Here is a 21,491-nt window from a genome sequence, read left to right as displayed (position 1 = left end):
TGATTAATTTACCTTCTGAACTTTGTATAGACATCTGAACCGTTGGATCGCTTAATAAATTTGTGGGAAGAGAAAGGAGTCAGAGGGTTTGCGTGTAGAGGGAAACAAGGGCTTGGAAGCAAGGCTCATCTTCTTCCCATAACCTTTGATTTTTCCTCTGCCTTGAGTTTCAGAAAGGGGCCCGAATCAGCGAGCACTGGCCCTTGCAACCAAGCGTCTGCTTCTTTGCTTTCTGCCAGATCTTAGTGCCATTTATTTTAACCGAGGACACCATAAGGAATCTGCTTTGGAAACAAGTGTTTGTCAATTGCACACCACCTCTGAAAGGGCTGGTTTTTATTTTGTTTATTTTGTTTTCTTCCCGGTGACCCAATTGGAGGCTCAGGTGATGAGGTGAGGTTAGTGGGGTCAAGGTTAGTATCATACTCTGGGATGTGAGACTTCGTGACTCAGAAGTCACATTTTCTTTCCCTATGCAATGAAGATTTTTGACCAGAGTGTTTACCATTGCGTATGTAAAGAATCTAACGCCTAGTTCACCTAGTGAGATTGACTTTAAAGTGACTTCCCCCCTGGCAATCTCCAGCAAATACTCATTTATTTATTTATTTATTGGTGCATGGCTCTTTCTTTTAGCAAATGAAACTGGTGGTACCCTTGTTGCTCTTAAGTGCCTCACTGGTTAACAAAACACATGAGAGGCACTTTCTTCGTACCTCTTGCTTTGTGCCCTCTGCTTTGTCCTCTTGAAGTTTGTGGGGAGTTAATGATCTAAAGCTACTTCTGGGTGATTACCTGAACTCTTTGCTAAAACTGCTCTAGGGCTATGGAAATGTGCCCTCCAACTTTTGTCTTTAACCTTCAGGTGGACCTAGATAAAGCAGCTTTCCCACTGGGTTCATTTAATTACTGATTTGGAGCTGGTAGACCAGATTGTTTAGTACTTGATAGGAAACTTCCTTTAGGTTTTCATTAACTAAAATGATAAATAATACCAGGACGGTCAGTTTGGCGGCCAGAATTGTTTGTTGTGGATCTGAACATGTGTTCAGATTCTTTCTCTGCAGTTTCTTCCCCTTTCGGTTCTTTTCAAACACACTTTGTATTGGGGTTTTTTTCGGTTTTAAAAAACTTTCCACTACCAGCTGGTTAGCATGCTTGCCATAAGATAGGGGAAATGTTTTAAGATGTATATTTTCACTTTAAATATTGCTCGGTTGAAACCTCAGGTTAGGCCTGTATGCTGGCAATTTGTGAAACTGCATGTATAATAATTAGCCAGTTATCATAATATTATTCTTATAGGACGGTGTTTATAAAGTAACCACCAGCAATCACATTAAGTTTGTTTATTATCCACATATCTGAAACCATTTAGGGGCATGTGCTGAACATAGCCACATTTCGAGCAAGTGTTTACATTTTATTGCATTTATTTTCTTTGGTGTGGCATAAGAGGCCCTATTATTAGCCAAATCCTGCAATTTGCTTTGATTAAAGAGTTGTGATTCAAGGTTTGCATATGAGAGGGATAAATGGAACATTAGGAGAAAATTAATTCCTCGAAACCTAAACTTTATTTAGTATAGACTTTTGAACGGAAAAGGCTTTGTTAAAGATGGTAAACCCAGAATGCTAAAGGGCAACACCTTATATGTGGTTAATCATTTTTGCATCTGTTTGCTGATTAACAAGTTAACATTTCATAAAAATGATTGAAATCATGACTGTTCCCTAAGCTTGCAGCACTTAATTAATATGTTCTTATAGTGATTATTCCACAGCATTTTGATTCTACAAAACATGTTGGGGGGAATGCTCTTACAATAGATTGATTGCTCCTTTAATTATTAGGCTTGTTTAAGCTAATCATTTTTGTGAAGTCTACTGAAGAAACCTATTTGTTTGTTTGAAGAGCTGGGATTTCTTTTTAATTAGTACAACTCGGAACAAGAAACAAAACAAAACACAACATCAATTTATTGTTTTGTATTCTTTTCTTTCTAGATCTTGGATGAGTATTACAATGTGAAATTCTGCATTGATGCCAGTCAGCCAGATGTAGGAAACTGGCTGAAGTATATCAGATTTGCTGGATGCTATAATCAGCCCAACCTTGTTGCATGTCAAATAAGTGATCAGGTATGTAGTGAACATTTACTGGGCTTACTTTTAAGAGCTTTGTGATATCCTTGGGAGGAAAAAAACAGAATAGCAGCCAACCTAAAGTTGTGGACGGTGTGGTCTATTTGCTGTTTATGCGTACATAAATTGAAAAGCACAGATGCGAAAAGCAGAACAGAGGTGGTGGTGGTTGCTTTTAAAGCAGCAACAGCAGCATATGTCTCCCCTAATGTTTGTCCACTTATCCTTATCCTTTTTATGTCAAGCATGGGTCATGATCTTTATATCACCCAAACATATTTGAAGTGGATTTATTCCTCTTTGTTGCTAATATTTTCTAGCTAATTTTCTGGTCAAATAGGGCACCCAGTTGTCAAGTTGAAACTTGTGAAATACTCTTTTGTATCAATCTCAGTGAAGAAAGGTGTAAAAATAACTTCTCAAATATCCTCTATCAGCTACCTATCAATATCCAGACATATTTTCCCAGTCATTGCACATTTTATGCCCCTCTTTCTGAAATAAATAATATCATTTCCCATTTTTTCCTTGGTAATTTACAGCAGTAGTAGAAATTTCAATCTGTATAGGAATGGGATGTTAATTACATTTGTTCCTTTAAATAGCACTTCTGGAATGCAGCCAGATAAAATAATGAAGGACATTTAGCTTTGAAACAGTATAATGCTGTATTATTCATCTTTGCATCCCCTCTTCTCCAGGCTCTGCTTAACTTGTACATAAATGTAAAATAAATACAATAATGTGATTTTAAAAATTAATGTAGTTAGAGGATTTGAGGACCATTGACTTTTAAAGCAAACACTAAACTGGTTAGAGCAGGGGGCTAAGGATTATGTTAATATTTGATGTCAATAAAAGCAGTGCAATCCTATTAATGTCTACCGAGAAGTAACCCAGGTAAGCATGCATAGGATTGCAGCCTAAATCGGGTAGGTTGGTTATAACATTGATTTAATTGCCTTGACATGACAGGATAAAAGAAAAGGAAAAAAACACACAAGTACACACAAAGTTTCAATTAGAAACAATTATTTTCAGTGAAATTATTTACCTTGATATACTCAGTGTTTTATACTCTGCCCTTCACAGAATTTCACATATTTACAAATAACACAAACAAAATCTTTTCCAAATTGGGGTCAGATATCTTCAAGTCCTGACTTCTTAAAGCCTCCATATTAAAGGCATAGAAGATTGAGCAAACAGAATTGGCCACTATTGGTTTTTCTTGCCGACCACATGGTTCAAGTAAAGAAGCAATAAAGGCCATTAGCAAATGAAATATACATTCTGAAAGTTGCAGTCTGGTTTGCAGAGAAAAATGATCCATCCTGAGATTGTGCAGCCGCTTACAGAAAGGAAACGCCAGTGTTGTGCTCAATTTATTTTTACATATAGTAAAGCTTGACTGGGGAAAAAGAAAGTGAATTTAGTAAATAAATCCAAATGGATTTAAGGGGGCAATTGCTAAGGGCTTGCATCTTGATAATGTTCTAAAAATAACAAAACATATGTCAGATTTAAACAGAAATATGTTTAAAACATCTAACACTTGCTCCAACCTATGCACACAGTTTGGAATTAACATCACAGAACTCGTTACTTTTTAATGTTTACATTTTTCACAGTTGGTAATGGCACCTGTACTACTGCCAACAAGTTCTTTTCCTAATTCACTGGAGAGGTATTTATTTTTGCACCATCCTGCACCATTTGCAGATATATATTTATATAAGTGATTGTTCTTCAAATCTGCAAATGAAAAAACCACTTGCCCTTTGTGTAGTACACTGCACAAGATACGCAAGGAACATGAAAAATAGATTGAAAGTTAATTCATAACTCTTTACATGGTCAACAATTACACATACCTATTCTAGTACTTAATAGCATGGGCCACAGGCCACCAAATACTAATATCATAAAAACATGATTGGAACTCGGTCCCTTTACTTCAAACTAAACCTGTTTAGAGTCAAGGTACAAGTTGGTAAATGTCATCTCAAGCCTTAAAGTGAGCTTTCCATGCGGCAAGCCGCCTCTTCTCCATTGTTTTACCTCAAAGTGAGAGAGGTAAAAGTAAATTAGGACAGATCAAACTGTGAAATTGATATTGTGTGTGTATAGATGCAAATTCTCGAAAAGGGTGCTTTTTTAAACATATAATGTGTGTGGATATACATCACTCTGGGTTCTAGGCAGTCCCACACACCACAAGAAAACCTCTCTGATAAGGCATTAAAATGGAGAGAATACATTCAGAATTTGCAGATGACTAGAGAGAACTTGGTTTGCATTTTCAGGAGGTCCTAGGAAGCATAGGTATGACCACGCAGTGCTAAACACAAGACTTAAAAAGCTGACTGGAACCATTTACCAGATCTGTTGTTTCACTCTGTTTCTCCATGAGGAATAAGGCCTGCCAGTTGGTGAATTAGTCCTACTCATCGCCTAATGAACACCCCAGTTGACTGAGATATATTATTAACTATTGAGACCAAGGACAGCAGTACTTGATCAGCAGTAATTGTGTTAACCTCTAATTACCTCAAATTACCTGCCAGATTCATTAGCAAATGCTGTACTTTATCTGGGACAGGGGAAAGTTGTTGCTGTCAGTGTGATGAAACAAGGTCGAATTCACATTTATAGCGCTGAAGGCAAGATAAACTGAAAGACAGACATGAGCCCTAGACTGCTGGAGGGTTTCAGCTGGGTCTCCAGCCTTTACAATCTAGCCACTCAGCAGAGCCTTTATCATTTAACACCTAAGGAAAGAAAAACAACTTTTTGCTGTTGTCTATGCTTAAGCCTTTCTTTTTTTATTTGTCAAAGTGCTTTGCTTCCCTTCTTCCACTGTCCTTCCCTCCCCCCCCCCCCCCCCCCGGTTTTCTTGTCTAAGGTCAGATTTCATCACTTTGGAACAACTTTACAAAAGGTCTGGGTTCCTTCTTATAACTATATAAATAAGCCCTACTAAGATGAACAGCTCAAGAATAATGGGATGCAGTCAAAACATGTATGCTGAGAGCAACTCATATTTCATTTGATTGGATGTAGAACAGGACTTTTAAGACTGGATGGGGATAGATTCCTTTCCCCCTCCCAATAAAGTTGATCTAGAATTTCCCAGCGCTGTCCTATTATCTCCTGTCATGTCTAATAAGTCTTAAAAGTATGTAATTCAAGATGTTTGCAAATAATGAATTCCAAATACTGTGCAATAGGTTGTTATATTGGTCGTCGTCCCCCACCGTTCCAGGGTACTACCGTTTTTTACAGTGTGCTGTCTATAGGATCTTGTCATCCGTGTTTCTCAGTGGAATTCATTTTTTTTTTGTGGGGGGGGGGGATCAGTTTGGACTTGACAGTAGCTTAGCTTGAGCAAAATTGGTAAAAGTTTCTTATTGTGTTTTGGGACAAATCTGTATGTATCTTTGCATACTAAACCTGCTTTCTTACAATTTACCAGTCATTGGTTTGTAACAAATTTGTGTCTGCTTCACATAGGTTTTCATGACTGATTGAATACAAGTTTGTTTTCTCTTTTTTTAAGGGATACAGTAACTTTATTAATATATACTGAATTTTGAGATTTGGAGAACTGTAGCCTTGAAGAGATTGGTTTGTGTGAGACAGTTTGAAAGTACAAATTTGTGGTATCTTAATGTTTAAATAGCTGTTTTCCAGGTGGTAGTAAATTATACATTCTTTATGTTACGGTTTCCAGAATTCTCAAGGGAAATAGAGCAGTCCCCATACCTCATGGAAGTAGACAGCTTATACTGGTGTTACAGTACATCACTACATTTTTTTCATCAGCCATAAGACAAGCGTACCTGTTTTTATCCAGCACATATTGGAAGGGTATGCATGATGTTGATCCTAAAAATACAAAAGTTTAAGCTTAAAAGAATTGAAAGCAAACCTCATAGAAAGAGAAATGTTAAATTACAGTCGTGGATATTTCACAGTCTGATCCTCTGCATGTCTATTTGGAAGTCAGTCCCACTGAATTCAGTGAGTGGGAATTCACATTTACTCCCAAGAAAGTATGTAATCCTAAGCGCACATACTAGGGAGCAATTCCAATTGAGAACAAGTTTATGATTGTACTGTAAAATATAACTATAGCGAAGTCATTTTTTATTATTATAAGATAGCAGAATGTTCCATAAGCTTCAACTAGGCCATTGACTGCTTTTTGAAATCCAGTAAGGGGGCATGCAACATTTTTAATATTAAAAACATATGTATTATGTGTGTATTTATATAACCCTAAATTTATTCATATGATGGAGAATCGTGAAAATATGAAATGCATCTTTAGTTCTCATGCCAAAATTAGACTAGTAGATGGATTTTAGCTTGCTTTGTATTACAAAGACCATGTTTTACTACACCTGGTTTTGTTCTACTGGGAATAAACATGGTAGGGCTATTACACAGTCAAACAAGTATAATACAACTATTAATTTTTTTTATCAAGTTCCTTCCATTATTTTAAAACACTAGTGCATTTGCTTTAAATAGTTTTAAAACACATTGCTTACACACACAAACTATTTAATTAATATTTTGTAAATTTGAAGATACATTTAAGCTAACCTTATATTTGCAGCAGCTTCATTCTATGGCTCAAGTCTGCCAACAACTGCTTACATTCAGCCTCATCCACATATATTTGAATTTAAGCAGTTTTAAACATGCATGCCTGGATGCCTATGCTGTTCTTTTAGAGGCATTTTCTTATACATGATGGGTATGATCAGGCATGCTCGTAAGTCCATTTTTTCCACTGGGTTCTTCACTGTGGTTTAGGATTGGGAGTTTAGCCTGAATACAGTCCTCTGGACAGTGCTGCTGCCCTTAGTAAGTCTACTCAGGAAAAAGTGGGTTGTAGGTTTCAGTAGTCTTCTGACCCAGCTGCCTTGAAACCAGCAGTTCCACAATGGCTTTTTCTAGTGACTGTTTATGGTATAATATGTAGAAATGGCACTATGTACTCACAAGTACATGTATCCTGTAAACTATTTGGAAGTTGTACTGATTTGCATACATAGTTAAATTTATTACGTGTGATTTAGCAAGCAAATGAACATTTGGACCAAGAGTAGGCAACATTAAGACTAAATCTGAATCTAATTTACCACGATTAATTCCCACTGCCCCAACTGAGGAAGTTATGTTCTGTTGTCATATAGTAATGTACTCACAGAGGCCAATTGGGGAGAGATCATCAGGGGGTTTGGGCTGGGTGTTCATTAGTATGTGGATGATACCCAGTTTTACTTTTCTTTTAAATCCGAACCAATGAAGGCGGCGAAGGTCCTGGAAGCGGTTGGAGGATGGATGGCGGCTAATGGATTGAGGTTGAATCCTGACTAGACGTACTGTTTTGGGGGGACAGGAGGCAGGCAGGTGTGGAGGACTCCCTGGTCCTGAATGAGGTAACTGTGCCCCTGAAGAACCAGGTGTGCAGCCTGGGAGTCATTTTGGACTCACAGCTGTCCATGGAGGCGCAGGTCAATTCTGTGTCCAGGGCAGCTGTCTACCAGCTCCACCTGGTATGCAGGCTGAGACCCTACCTGCCTGTGGACTGTCTTGCCAGAGTGGTGCATGCTCTAGTTAACTTCCGCTTGGACTACTGCAATGCGCTCTACGTGGGGCTACCTTTGAAGGTGACCCGGAAACTACAACTAATCCAGAATGCGGCAGCTAGACTGGTGACTGGGAGCGGCCGCTGAGACCATATAACACTAATCCTGAAAGACCTACATTGGCTCCCAATACGTTTCCGAGCACAATTGGTGCTGACCTTTAAAGCCCTAAACAGCCTCGGCCCAGTATACCTGAAGGAGCATCTCCACCCCCATCGTTCTGCCCAGACACTGAGGTCCAGCTCTGAGGTCCTTCTGGCAGGAGCCTCACTGCAAGAAGTGAGGTTACAGGGAACCAGGCAGAGGGCCTTCTCGGTAGTGGCACCCACCCTGTGGAAAGCCCTCCCATCAGATGTCAAGGAAATTAACAACTATCTGACTTTTAGAAAACATCTGAAGGCAGCTCTGTTTAGGGAAGTTTTTAATGTTTGATACTATTTTTAATATTCTGTTGGGAGCCGCTCAGAGCGGCTGGGCATACCCAGCCAGATGGGAGGGGTATAAATAAATTGTTGTTGTTGTTTGGAGGGGGGAGAGGAATAAATGCTTTCCAGAGGCAGCATGGATCATATTCAGAGGCCTTGCATTGACCACTCTTGCTTTAAACTTCTGTTGTGTCCTGAGATGCCCTAAAATTGGAAGGAAGTTTTCAGAAATCTTAAGTCATTTCAAAACTTGCCAGTGCACAATGAAAGAACTTGGACAGCTAGCCTTTAATAGGCACAATCAGACAAGCATGCCGTTCTCTCTAAGTGAAAAGAAATTTGTTGATGGGAGATTATCTTATAATCTTTGCAAGCATTTAAGAAATAATAGAGAGGATTAAAGATGCCTACAGTGAAAATGCTAAGCTGTAATTCACTCAGTGGTTTCTGCCAGCTCCTTTTGTTCGTTGTTGTTGTTTTTCTTTTAAAACTGGTAGTAGAAGAACGTAAGAAAATTCACCTTGAATTCTACTCAAGGTGGGATTATGTTGATTAATTTACTTAATAAAGTCCTGTGTAAACATATTGCTGTTAAGTATCCCCATTTTCCTGACACTAGGTGAAAGATTTGACATTTTGTTTATTGAGTTCTCTGTGCCACACTGCATATGGACAGGTGTCTACACCACAATCAGCAAAACTACAACTGGTATTCTCTGGCATGGTTGTTGCATGCTAGTTCCAGAAGGTGAAATATACCGTATTTTTTCGTATATAAGACACCTCCATGTATAAGACGCCCCCTATTTTGGGGGACTTCAAATTAAGAAAACACACCTCAGCACTACCCGTGTATAAGACGAACCCCAATTTTAAACCTTTTTTTTTTTTTTTGTAAAAAAACCCTAGTCTTAAACCCAGAAAAATACGGTATATCATGGTGACTGAAACAATTGTCCATCATAAAAGCTGGCCTGCCACACCAGATACGAGGCACAGGGGAGGAAGTGGAGGGGAATTAGTGTAGGATTCCCTCTGTGAATAACAATAATAAGTTGTTAATGTGCAGGGCCATTCTATACATTGTTACTTAGAAGAAAGTCTCAGTGTGCTGAATGGGGCATACAGTACTCTTAAATAAGTGTGCGTCGGATTTTGGCCTCTACATATGTGGGCATGTTATAAGCTTTGAACATTACAGAAGCAGCAGCATGATAGGATGATCAAAAAAAAACAATTGGATGTGACCTGAAGTTGTTTTATTGGTTTACTTAAAATGTCTGTACAATTTTTTTCAGATACATTGTCCAAGGCAGTTAGCAAATACGTACACGGTGATATAATGGCTACAACTTTGACTTGGAGAATTTGTGTACAGGTCCCTCACTTGCCCACAAAGCATAGTGAGCGAGCTGGGGTCCAGCCATTGTTTCTCAGCATAATTAGCTCTCAGGGTTGTTGTGAAAATAAAATAACCACCCTGAATTCAGTGGTGGAAATGTGGGGTATAAATTCAAGAACTTCAGAAGATAAAATCATTATAAAAATATACAGTGAGCTACTAAATCAGAACAGCAAACTCAGTAGCACAAAATATTATATGCTGCTGTTTTCATTACATCTCAGAACAAGCCCCATTCCAGCAGGTCAGTCATGCAATCAGCCCTGAATGCTGGGACTCTATATACTTTAATGATTGTATCTACCATCTCCTCCTTTTTGTTTTACCTCAATCAATCAAAAGCACTTCCCTGGCAATAATATCCATTCACCAAGTCCCCAAAGCAAGGCTGAGAGATGGTTTTGGGGGCTATCCTACAACTTTGCAAATCTTTTGTCTTTAGAGAATCGTGAAACTCTCAGCCTTTCCCAGAAATGCTTAATATATATTTTTTGTCAAACTGCTGTGCAGCAGTTATAATCTGGTTTTCATATATAGTATTTTATATTTCAACTATTTTATCCTGCTAGTTTTATTGTGTTGTGTTTTTAGAGTGTTGTACCTGCTTGTAAAAGGCCTGCAGCCAAGTTTGGGAGATGGTGTGGTTTTGAAATTGTCATAAATACTGATGAGTGGCTGGCCAATTCTAATCATGGCATGCTCAGGACTAGAAATTGTGTCAGGTTGGGTGGATGCTGTTGGATTAATGTTGATGCAGACCTATTCCATACCGCGTTATAGCTTTGTTTAAAAAAAAAAAAGAGAAGAAACAAGGATATGTTTCCATACTATGATTCCTATAGCATGAGTCATAGTGCAGACATAACCTAAACTGATTATGTCCACAAAGCTGAAACATTTCATAGAAGTAGGTGCAGCAAACTTGCATGGGCTGTGGTGAGCACATGGAGTACTTTATTCCTACTGTGTCACTTTGCTATTCTTTAAGAACAGAACAATTGTGTTGCTGGATCAGACCACTTTCAGTCTAGTTCAGCATCATGTTTCCAACAGCAGCTAGCCAAATACCTTTGGAAGTGCCCAAGCAGGGCACGAGGGTGATGATGACCATGAAGCTCAGTGTAGGAACAATTTGGAATTAGAGCCTTAAAACTTGAGACATGGAGCAGGATATGATACAGACTTGTATGTTGAGAGGAAAATCTCCATTCTGAGACATGTCCTGCAAGAACAAATGTGCATGATCTTCATTGCCGTTTGTTTCTGTAGTATTTTTTTTTTTTAATCCTGCCCTTGTCATTTTGAACGTGGGACTTAAAAAGAATGGTAACATCCTACACTGTGCATGTACACATACATTTTGGCTTTTAAAACTCAGGCTTCCCATGCCAAGCAAAAAATGGTCACTTACGCAACAGACATATATGCTGCCATCCTGTGTCACTTGCGTCCTTGACTTTCTTTTGGGTAACCAAGTGATGTTCCTGTCAAAGTTGGCTTATTATACTTTCAAGAATTAACTGGCCCTCATGAAATCACACCTACACATGTAACTTGCATTTTACCACTCTGAAAGGACATACACATTATCTTTATTGTATGAATATCCAATTTCACCCATACACACATATAAAAACCGTTCTGAAAATGCTTTTTTTAAAAAGCGTTTTTAAAAATACATTGAATTTTCCATAAGGCTCACCACTGCCATCTTAGTGCCACATTGTATACTGCACTATTGCACTTAAACATTTTATTTGCAGCTGTATAGCTGCGTCCTCAATATTTTAGAGGAAATCTCACCCCTTCTCAAGGATAGGGTGAAAGCTTTCTGTATAATATCTGAAAGAGTAATGAAATGTTCACAGAATTGGCTTGGATAGCTGGTTAGAGAGTGGTGCTGATAATGCCAAGGTTGCAGGTTTGACCCCCCCCCCATGGGACAGCTGCATATTCCTGCATTGAAGGGGGTTGGATTAGATGACCCTCAAGATTTCCTTCCAACTCTACAACTCTGATTCTATAGACCCCTAAATGGCTCCCCGCCCCCGTTTATACATACCTTGTTTCCATAATGGCAGTGTTCATGGGGCTCCCAGGCATTCTTCCATCCAGGCACTCAAAAGACCCAGACCTGCTTAGCAATGACATGGGGACTGCCTCATTGCTCATTTGTATTACAGCAAAGACTCTTTACTGTCCAGTCTATCCAGCTCATGTAGTTGGTGACTGTACCACTCTCTTCTTTTGTGTGTGTGAGAAATTCAGAGATTTGGTTTTCTGTTTTCAGAATTTGCCCAGTCTGCTACTGCTGTTACACCCAAGGGTATCCTATAAGTCAGCCTGTTTGTCTAGAGGTGGTGTAGCCCTAACATGGGCTGCTAACAGACTGCGATGCCCCAATGCCTGAGGTTGTACCCTGAGGCTGTAGCCCTCTCATTTCATTGTTCTTCTGTTCCTTCCCACGGCATTTCTGCAGTTACAGGAAGATCTGAGTCTGAGGTAGGAAGAAAATGGGAACCCCCCTCAGATCAGTATTTGAGCATTCACATTCCATGGGCACAACATGCAGCAGAGGAGCATTGGATTGGGGAAGCGGGAGAGACAAATCAAAACAATTGACTTGTAAGTCAACATGCTAGCTTGCTGTTTCAGGCAGACTGTTGAAATCCTAGCCCTACGATGATATCATTTAGACTGCAGGAGGCTCTGAACTGTGTGGATGAGTGGACTGAGCCTCCTTCATTCACCTCAGGAAGAGGAAGAGTTGAGTGTGGCCCCATTTTCCACAGAGATCTGCTTCCCTGTCATTTAATGATAGGACATAAGGACAGCATGTACCAAAGCTCAATTTAGCCACCCGCTGCAGTGAGGCAGTTCCCTCCCCTCTATGATTTGCAAAGTGTAAAAGGGCCTCCCTAAGGAGATATGAGGCGCAATCCCTTCAGCTCAAATTAATTCTGCGTTTTGAATGGATAAGAAGGAATGCCAGCTCTGTTATCGTCCCCTATCCCCTTCATATCCCATTCAGTGTAGTACAGGGAGTTCTGGTGATGCATTGAGAATTTTCATGTGTCATTAAAAATAGCACCTTTAACATGTGTGAGTTAATACATGTTAAAAAGCAGGAGACATCTTTTAAAAATCTGAGAGTACATGCTGATCAGTTTAGGCAAGAGGTGGGTAGTTTGTGGCCATTCAGGTGTTGTTAGACTTCAATTTCCGTCAGCTGCAACTAGGATAAGCAATGGTGAAGGATGATGGGAGTTGTAGTGCAGCAACATTTGGAGGACCACAGGTTCCCTGCCCCTGGTTCCAGGTTTTGTATTTGCATTGCAAATGGAAAAGGGGAATTTTAAAAAAGTGATTTGTGCCTTACACACGTTGAGAGCTTAAACTTCTCTACAAGAAACTGAAAATGGTACTCAAAAGTGCCAGATAGTTCCACTATTAGAAGCCAATCTGAGGCCTTCTGCTAGATAATTTTGGTGTTTTTTTTGTTTCCTTCTCCTCCCTCAAATTGGTTGGGTGGGGCAGGGACAGGGTTGGAGGAAACCCCAGAACAGCATGCAGGGGGAGGATTCCATAGGGTGGCCGTGGTAACTACTTTACATAAGACATTCCTAGTAGAAGAGATATTTGGTTCAAGTCTGGTTTAAAGATAAAGAATCAGAAGAGACCTTGAAACGGCTCATTAACAGTTAACACCTGGATAGCATACAGATCACCTGACCACAGCCTTCTTCACTATGGTGAGATGTATTATACTTTAATTTACATGATTTACAAGTCAACACTCTTAAGATCGTGGAGGTTGGGTAGAGTGATTAACATTTGAAAATTCATCTAAGGCTGCTCTTCTGTTCCCATATAAGTGTTTACTTAAAGTAACTTTTCTAATAAATGGATTTAGGGTTGTAATATTACTGACTTTAATGTGACTGAGCACTGTTTGTGCAGAGAGGGGAGAAAATGTAATGCAATCTAGTTTTGGCTGTACCTGCCTCTGGTCTACCCAGGTATAAATGGGCTGTATTCAATTAAATTCTGCTCACAGTAGACCCATTGAAATTTAGGAACCTAAGTTGTGCCTACTAATTTCAATGGGTCTACTCTGAGTAGGACAAGCAGTGAACACATTTCAGTATGTTGAGATGTGTTTTAATCATAGCAGGCGATAAACATTGAGACAGAATTTTGGATTCTGTCAAGAGTTGGGGGATGGAGAAGAACATTTGAGCATCCTTTCAATCTCAAGTCATCCAGGTGTTCTATTTTGGAATGCAAGCCTTATAATATTATTACACTACTATGCTGCAAGTGATAAAAATGGAGAACTTGCACTTTAAGAGACAGTAGCTGTAACGGAAAGGTATGGTTACTATAAATTCAAAGCCTAGCATTTTATTTATGCTGAGAACTGCATAAGGTATGTATGTATGTGTATGTATACCATATGACAACTCAACTTTGTACATTTAATGAGATAAGTTGGCGGAAGGTTCTGTGGACAGGTCTTATGTTATCAAAGCAATAATAAAAAACTTTAAAGCCACCTTCCTTCACTTGCTGTAACAGTAACATCCATATCCTTTATGCACTCCTGTGCTTGGCTTAATTTCTTGGGAGAAAATGTGAAATGAATATTAGCTACTCATTCTAGATGGACCATGTAAAGAAACAAGCTAAGATTCTTGCTGGGCAATTTCATAGGCCCACATGTGCTCTGTATTCTTACATAATGTGCTCCAGGGCTGACCTCTTGAAATCAAGCCATGGGACTAAAACCTGCTGAAGCCTGGCTACGGAGTGTTATATCTCAAACCATCCTGGAAATGTTATGTTGCTTGAAAGCTCAATCTCAGGCTTGAAAGTGCTGCTTTTAATTTCTTATCCCAGTGCTCCGAGGCAAAGCATTCTGCACATGCTCAAAGGCATCCTTATTACACTTTTTATATCATGTTAGTGCCTACCCTAGGGCAGAAAGGAGGTTTGCCAGATGCTATTGGAGGCATTTCTGATCCGGATGGTGCCTCCTACTAGAAGGATCAGGCAGGGTCTTCTGAAGCCTTCTGCTTCCTCTCCAGGGAGGAGTTATCCCTCTTTCAAAGAGAACAACAACTACCAGACCTTTAGAAGACATCTGAAGGCAGCCCTGTTTAGGGAAGCTTTTGATACATTACTGTATTTTAATATTTTGTTGGAAGCCGCCCAGAGTGGTTGGAGAAGCCCAGCCAGATGGGCGGGGTATAAATAATAAATTATTATTATATTATTATTATTTCCAGTCCAATCCTGCCTTCTCATCTATATCCTTTCTAGTGTTTGTTTTGTGTCAGTTCTGTGATCTTTTCCCTCCCCTCCCAACTTTTCTTCTTCTGATAAATACCCCTTTCTCAGGGTCCTTAGAATTCCCCTGCAGACTTTTCCCTACACGTTTCCTGAAATGAGAATGTGTCACTCCCTGCCCCCGCCACTATTATCAGAATGCCCCCCCCCCAAACTTGAGAGCTGGGGTGTTCCTCAAAGTGCTGCTGCTCATCTTCTCTGCCCTGGGTGGTGGTGGTGGGGAGATGAGCAACAACACTGCACACAGGAACGCTTCAGCTCTCCCCAAACTCAGTGAGAACCAGGGCACTCCTCAAGGTGTTGCCGCTTGCCTTCTCTGCCCCAGAGCTGGGAGAGACGAGAAGCAATGCCACATGCCAGAATTCCTTCCTCTCACCAGTGAGGGGGTGGGGTGTCCGCGTGGGGCAGGCAGGGCACCGGCTCTTGTGCTTCTGCTAACTGAGCCAGGTTCTTCACCTCACCTCACCTCATTGGTGGTCTGGCTCTGACGGAGTGTGTCTGGAGAGCTGCAGAGACTGATCCTGACCCTTGATGCCTGCCTGATGGTTTGGCATGCTCTTCTCAACCAGGTAGTTGCCCAGGGGACAACAGCCTAGAGCTCTGGGCCATTTCCCTGGGCCTGAAGTCTTTCACTTGAGCTGTTCAGGGCAGCCATTGGTGAAGGCCTAAATAAGCATCATACTGTTCGTCACTTCAGCTGGCCAGCAACAGACCCCTTTGCAAACCTGGTCATTGCAGTTTTTGGCATTCATCTTGTGCTTCCCTTGTGCAACATTGCAGGGAATAGACATTCTATTGCACCATGGTCTGGGGGTTCAACTATTAGCATTCTCTTTCCCCTCTGATTCCTTGTATGATCCAGAAGATTCAGCCGCTGTAGGCTTTGGTAGTCCTTGTGGCCTCATTATGACTGTAAAGACCATTATTTCAATGTCTCTTCATTTTGTCTGTGTGATACTTCCAATCCAGAGGAACTGTTGTTGCTATTTATCTAACAGTATGACAACTGAAAGACTTTGCCTGACTCAAATGGTTGTTTCTGTTGTGACTGCATTGTACTCTAGGAAGACTTCCTCTTAACACACATATAAACTCATGTAGGATTTATCAGTCATGGGGTTCTACTGCTAAGGTAGAGCCAGTGATTTCCTTGTAGCTGCCTCATCATTTTGCTGGTTGCAACTACATTGGTGAGTAGGGTTACAGAGTTAGGAGTCTTTCATTGGACCCATAGTTATGTGTTAATGCAGGGTAGTTACTGGAATGGCTCTGTTCTTTCTCTGTTCACAGGCAGTAGTTTCACTCTCTTGATCATAATCCTTTACATTCTCACAAATCCAAATGGCGCACACTGCCATTGGTAAGGAGAGCTCTGCAATACTAGCTGCACAGAGCTTTAGAGTTTAAACTTTCTGAGACTCTTTTGTCTTCTTTTGCTCCCTAGAAATGGTTCTGCACTCAGTAGCCATCCTGCTCGCAGGAACACAGAGGGCTCTGCTGTTTTATTTGGATAGGTCTTGGGATACCAGGAGGTATGGGCCTCACTCTGAGGACTTACAGGTCCCTCTGAACTAATATCTATAGGCCACAAGGTGTTGGTGAGGGGTGGCTGGGAGAGGAGCCTTTCCTCTCTCTTTTTGGATTGTTCAGGAAGTGCATTTTCTCTATTATTTCAAATATTACAACTTCCTGGATAGGTTGAAGGTCTTTCATAATTCACGCTTCTGTTATTCTTTATGCATGCCAAATGCAGGCTGTTAAACATAAATAAAACTTCCAGTGCCCAACCAGGAAAGATAAACTGCCAAGACTTGTCCATCCTCTAAAAGGAAATAGAATATATTTTCAAATTTTCTTCCTCATCACTGTATTTCCATTTGGTAGCTTTTCTTTGTGGCTCTGTTACATTGACACCTACGATTGTTATTCTGAAATACAGTTCTTTTCCTTTATTCTGTGTTATTTTATTTCATTGTTGTAAGGCAATTTTCAGAATACAATTAAAATAGGATAGGAAGAAATAATTCTGCATTAACAGGACTGTGTGTATTTTGGAACATAATTTTGCAATTCAGAATCTGGCAGCCTGGTAAGAACCTCAGCTTTTTATTTTAAAGCAAATATCCAGTCCTTGAGGTCTAGATATGCAACATGGCAGGTGAAGTTTCAGAAGATAGTGAGTGTAAACAGGATTTTTCTAGGAGTTTAGAGAGTTACAATGCCCTGCATAGCTTTTCACTGCATAGTCTTCAGCAGTTTACTTGACATGTTACCTCGCTTCCTGACTGTACAAGTCTACTCAGAAGTAAATTCCACTGAGTTCATTGGGACTTAACTGCATCAAAGTGTGTTTGGAATTGCAGCCTTAGCTCTGCAAAATAAGGACATGTAGGAAAATAATTTATACAGGTTCTAAAACTTTATTTAAAAACCCCCAAAACCTGTTAGCTTCCACTAAGTGGAGCAGTTTTAGAACAATGAAAGTGGAAAAAATGAAAGTGCCAGGGACTGCAAAGAGTAGGCACAAACTAGGAAGATCAGCCCTTGAGATCAGGTTATTTTGCTTAAAGCTGGAGAAGCTACAGCCCAAGTGGTCACAAAGGGTTCTGAGTAAATTGCACACTCCTTTATCAGCAGAATTCATTCTTATGCTTGGCTCTCACTTCTCTAGTTGTAAAAATTGGAATAATCATTACCATAACATTTGCGAAGATGAAAACAGTAAGGATTATAATGTATTTTGCAATCTGAAAGTCATCTTAAAATGATAGGTGTTCATAATGATCGCATGCTATGTGCAGCAGTCTCTTGGAGTTTCATTTGAACTAGTGCTCCCTTAACAGGACATAGATGATGAAATCTTCCATCCTGGAAAAATGTGAAGCCTGCCGACCCATGCACAGTTAGAAATAGGCTCCATTGAACGCCATGGGACTTACTTCTGAGTGAACATGCAAAGGCTCAGGCTACATAGGAGGCAGTACACTTCTCTGTACATATACAGAGTGCCTTTCCTTCATCATTGAGCAGTTAGAGCCAAGGCCCACATTTCTGGGATGAGAGGACTGAGTTTCTTGTTCAGAATGTATGTGTTTAAGGCAGGTTTTAGCTCCAGCACCTTCCCTTTTGAAAGTTAATATCTAGGGGCTTCTTAACCAGATAATGTGAGTTATTGTGTAATGGTCTGAATGAGGCAAAGGCCTGTTTGTGACATAGAAAGCTCCATTCCAGCACCTCGTAGGTCTCTGAAATGTCCATGGTCATCTTACAGAAGTAATGGTCACTGTTATTAAGAGCCACTATACAACTGAAAGTTCAGGGCTACCATTAAGTAGTAAATCATATTACTCATATATTGAGAAATGCTACTTCAAAGGCAAAGCGCTATGGAATAAATACACTTGGGTTTAGCTTTGAGACAATGGAGAGCTTGTGTAAAATGGATACAAGGTGAAAGTAATTTTTAAACTTTTATTTTCAAAGAGTTTTGTGACCCATTTTGGCTCCTTTACTTGATGTCCTTCCATTGCTTTTTTGATTTTTTTTAAAAAAAGACTCTTACCATTATATCAGGTCCAGAAAAAAAAAAATCCCTGCTTTCCACAAGAGGGTAATTCTGTGTGTTTTTATATAAAAAGAAGAGTGAGATATATGTGACATTAGGCGTGCCTATTGCAACCATATTAAAATGACTAGCAATCTCTCTTTCTCTCTCTCCCCCCCCCCCCCCCAATTCCACTAGCATACAATTTGGCACAAACATTTTGAGGTCAGATATTACATGTACTTTTGTTTTGTTTGTCAAGAAATAGTAGGACTGTCAATAGCTATCAGCCAGGATAGCTAAATGAAACTTCCATGTTCAAAGGTAGCATGCTGTTGATTATCAGAAGGCTGCCAAATGCCTCTGGGAAGCTCAAATGTGTGGCATGAAGGCAATAGCCTTGCTCTGTTCCAGGCACTTAGGGAAGCCTATTGCACAGAGGTCACACTTGCAAGTTTCCCAAAGCCCTCCTTGGAAGCAGAATCCTGAACTGGATGGACCTTGGGTCGAATACATAGGACAGCTATTAATGTTATGTGCTTGAAGTCTTGTGATTAGGTGACACGTTTTCACTTTTATTACAGAAATGCATTCAATCACAGTTTTAAAGGAAAAAATGGTGGAAGTGTTTTAGCTTTTTAGTGTCTCCTGTAAAGCAAAATGTAACACACAATTGCAACAGAAAGGATGTCAGTTGCATGGAATTAGAGTACTGTATGTTAATTAGCTGTCCCATTCCCCCTTGCAATGCACATTCTGCTGCTCTCCCCTAATTTAGAGATCAAGGATCCTATGCTGTTTTCATGTGCAATTTGTTTGAAAATCTCCATATATGTGTGTATGTGTGTTAAGCAGCTGATACATTGTACTTCTTAAAATCTGCTCTTTGGTTTCAGTCAGTTACATGATAGCAAAGGACAATAGCATTACAGTGGTGCCCCGCAAGACGAATGCCTCGCAAGACGAAAAACTCGCTAGACGAAAGGGTTTTCCGTTTTTCGAGGTGCTTCGCAAGACGAATTTCCCTATGGGCTTGCTTCGCAAGACGAAAACGTCTTGCGGGTTTGCTTCCTTTTTCTTAAAGCCGTTAATACCCGGGGAATCCGCGCTCCGCAAGACGAAAAAATCGCAAGACGAAGCAACTCGCGGAACGAATTAATTTCGTCTTGCGAGGCACCACTGTAGTTTCAAAATTGCAGACAGTGACTTGCTTTACAGCAGCCCAAAGAGGAGTCCTGTCCCTTAAAAGTGAAGCAGGGAAGGCTTCCTAGTTCTGTCTCTCTGTCAGAAGAAGAACCCCTTCTCAATTTACAACCTGTGAACAAGACGCCTGCCCAACTTCACAGGAACCAGTCAGAGCCATTTCATTATTTGAAATAGAGTTCAGATGGCATTACCCCCCACCACTCTGACCAAAGTCTTTCTGCACCATTCAGACACCAATGCCTGCCTTCATCTATTTCCCCCTTGTGCTGCCAGGTTTCTTTACCCTGCTGTGTGGCAAGGCTGGCCCTGAATGGGCCCAAATGGTTCAAAGCTTTCTGCATGAGGAGAGCAGCAAGCTACCTTTGCCACCCCAGGCAATGTTGTGTACATACGGCTAGATGACAGGACATAAAAACCAGAGCAACAGCATTGTCACTAAGGGCTAATTCACAGCTGCATGTTTGGTCATTGATTGTGCAAGACATCAAGTGATGACCTGCATATGTGAATGGCCGATCGGAGGTTAATCGGCAGACAGACATTTCTTGCTACTCAACACAATACCTTTCAGGAGTCTGGTTGTTTTCTGAACTATAAACTCCACTTCTTAACCTTTGGTACTTAAATTAAAAGCCAAAGGAAGGACAAAAGGAAGACCATCTATTGCATACAACCTGTACATCTTGCCGTCATTCTTCCAACACTCTGTAAGTCAGCAGTTCAGTCGTGTCTTGGGCTCATCAGCCCATAACTTACTATTCCCTTTCAAATGCACCAAGGCCATTAGATCTGGAGAAAAGTCAGATTTAAATACATTTATCTTAATAAATGGAAAAGCAAGTGTTGCTTAAAGCAAATATTCAGTGCATGCGATGTTGACATCAGATTTATTTGCAGGACTTAAAAGCTGGCCTTACTTAAATCTGTTTCAGCCGTGGATCAAATGAATTTGGTTGTCCCAACCTGGCCCCCAGTGAATCAAAGTCCACATCACCAACTCACAGCATCATTTGTCACAATTGGCAGTATCTGCTCATGAGAAAATTATGTGAGCACGGGCTGCAGAGTAGGCTTGAGGTGCATTATCAGAGCTGTATGGGGAAGCATGCAGAAGGCTTGCCCTTGCTCCAGCAGGACTTGCTCTACTTTACTCTTGTTTTCATAAGGCCCAATAAATATCAAGTTAAAGCTGAGAATGAGTTTGAGCTCATTTAACTGTGCTTCTGTTTTGCCATTCATGTTCAGTCACCTTTTCAAAAGTCCCAAATGTGTATTCCAAATCACTAGTGTGATTGTCACATTCTTTCGCTGTCTCTCACTCTATCAGATACATTATGAAAATGACTTTTGCATATTAACTACAAAAACTAAGGAACTGCTTCATGGATTTCCCAGCTGAATTGCATGAGAAACATTAACATATTTGGTGATTCAGAAAGGTGGAGGGAAGGGAGGGAGTAGAGACAGAGAAAGCAATAAAGACTTTTGCATATTTGTTTTTCTGACCCAATCAAATATGCACACAAACCAGGAGGGAAATGAGTGAAGGAGGTGTGCCATAATAGTGTTTATTTCACAAACTGTGTCCCTGTTGGGTATAGGGATCCTATTGATTTGCCTATAGCTTACTCCAAAGCTCATCTTCTCCTGTGCTGGGTAGAGTACAGGTGTAGAGCCGATCAGAAGGTGAACTATTCGACTCTGTGTCAAACAGGTAGCTCCTGTTGCTCCGTCCCAGCTTCTGCTAACCTAGCAGT

The 21,491-nt window shown here is 40.3% G+C and overlaps 1 protein-coding gene and 1 long non-coding RNA gene across 17 annotated transcripts in view; one reads left to right on the top strand and one right to left on the bottom strand.

Moving 5' to 3' along the window:
- Nucleotides 1-21,491, top strand: part of MECOM (MDS1 and EVI1 complex locus) — a 488,986-nt gene that overhangs the window by 404,771 nt on the left and 62,724 nt on the right. For all 16 annotated transcript variants that reach the window (XM_079977618.1, XM_079977622.1, XM_079977619.1 and 13 more), the window contains one exon: nucleotides 2,008-2,142. In XM_079977618.1, the coding sequence (XP_079833744.1) occupies nucleotides 2,008-2,142 (135 nt within the window). The remainder of the gene's footprint in view (nucleotides 1-2,007; nucleotides 2,143-21,491) is intronic.
- The window catches only part of LOC307217227, a 105,389-nt gene continuing 87,165 nt past the window's right edge, over nucleotides 3,268-21,491 (bottom strand). The window contains exons 2-3 of the long non-coding RNA XR_013839458.1: nucleotides 5,988-6,033; nucleotides 3,268-3,556 (exon numbers count right to left, since the gene is read on the bottom strand). This is a non-coding gene — a long non-coding RNA (uncharacterized lncRNA). The remainder of the gene's footprint in view (nucleotides 3,557-5,987; nucleotides 6,034-21,491) is intronic.

This window comes from Podarcis cretensis (genome assembly GCF_951804945.1).
Source record: "Podarcis cretensis genome assembly, chromosome: 5".
Classification (NCBI taxonomy): Eukaryota; Metazoa; Chordata; class Lepidosauria; order Squamata; family Lacertidae; genus Podarcis; species Podarcis cretensis.
Note: the sequence above shows the minus strand (reverse complement) of the source record. Positions and strands in the feature narration are given on the sequence as shown.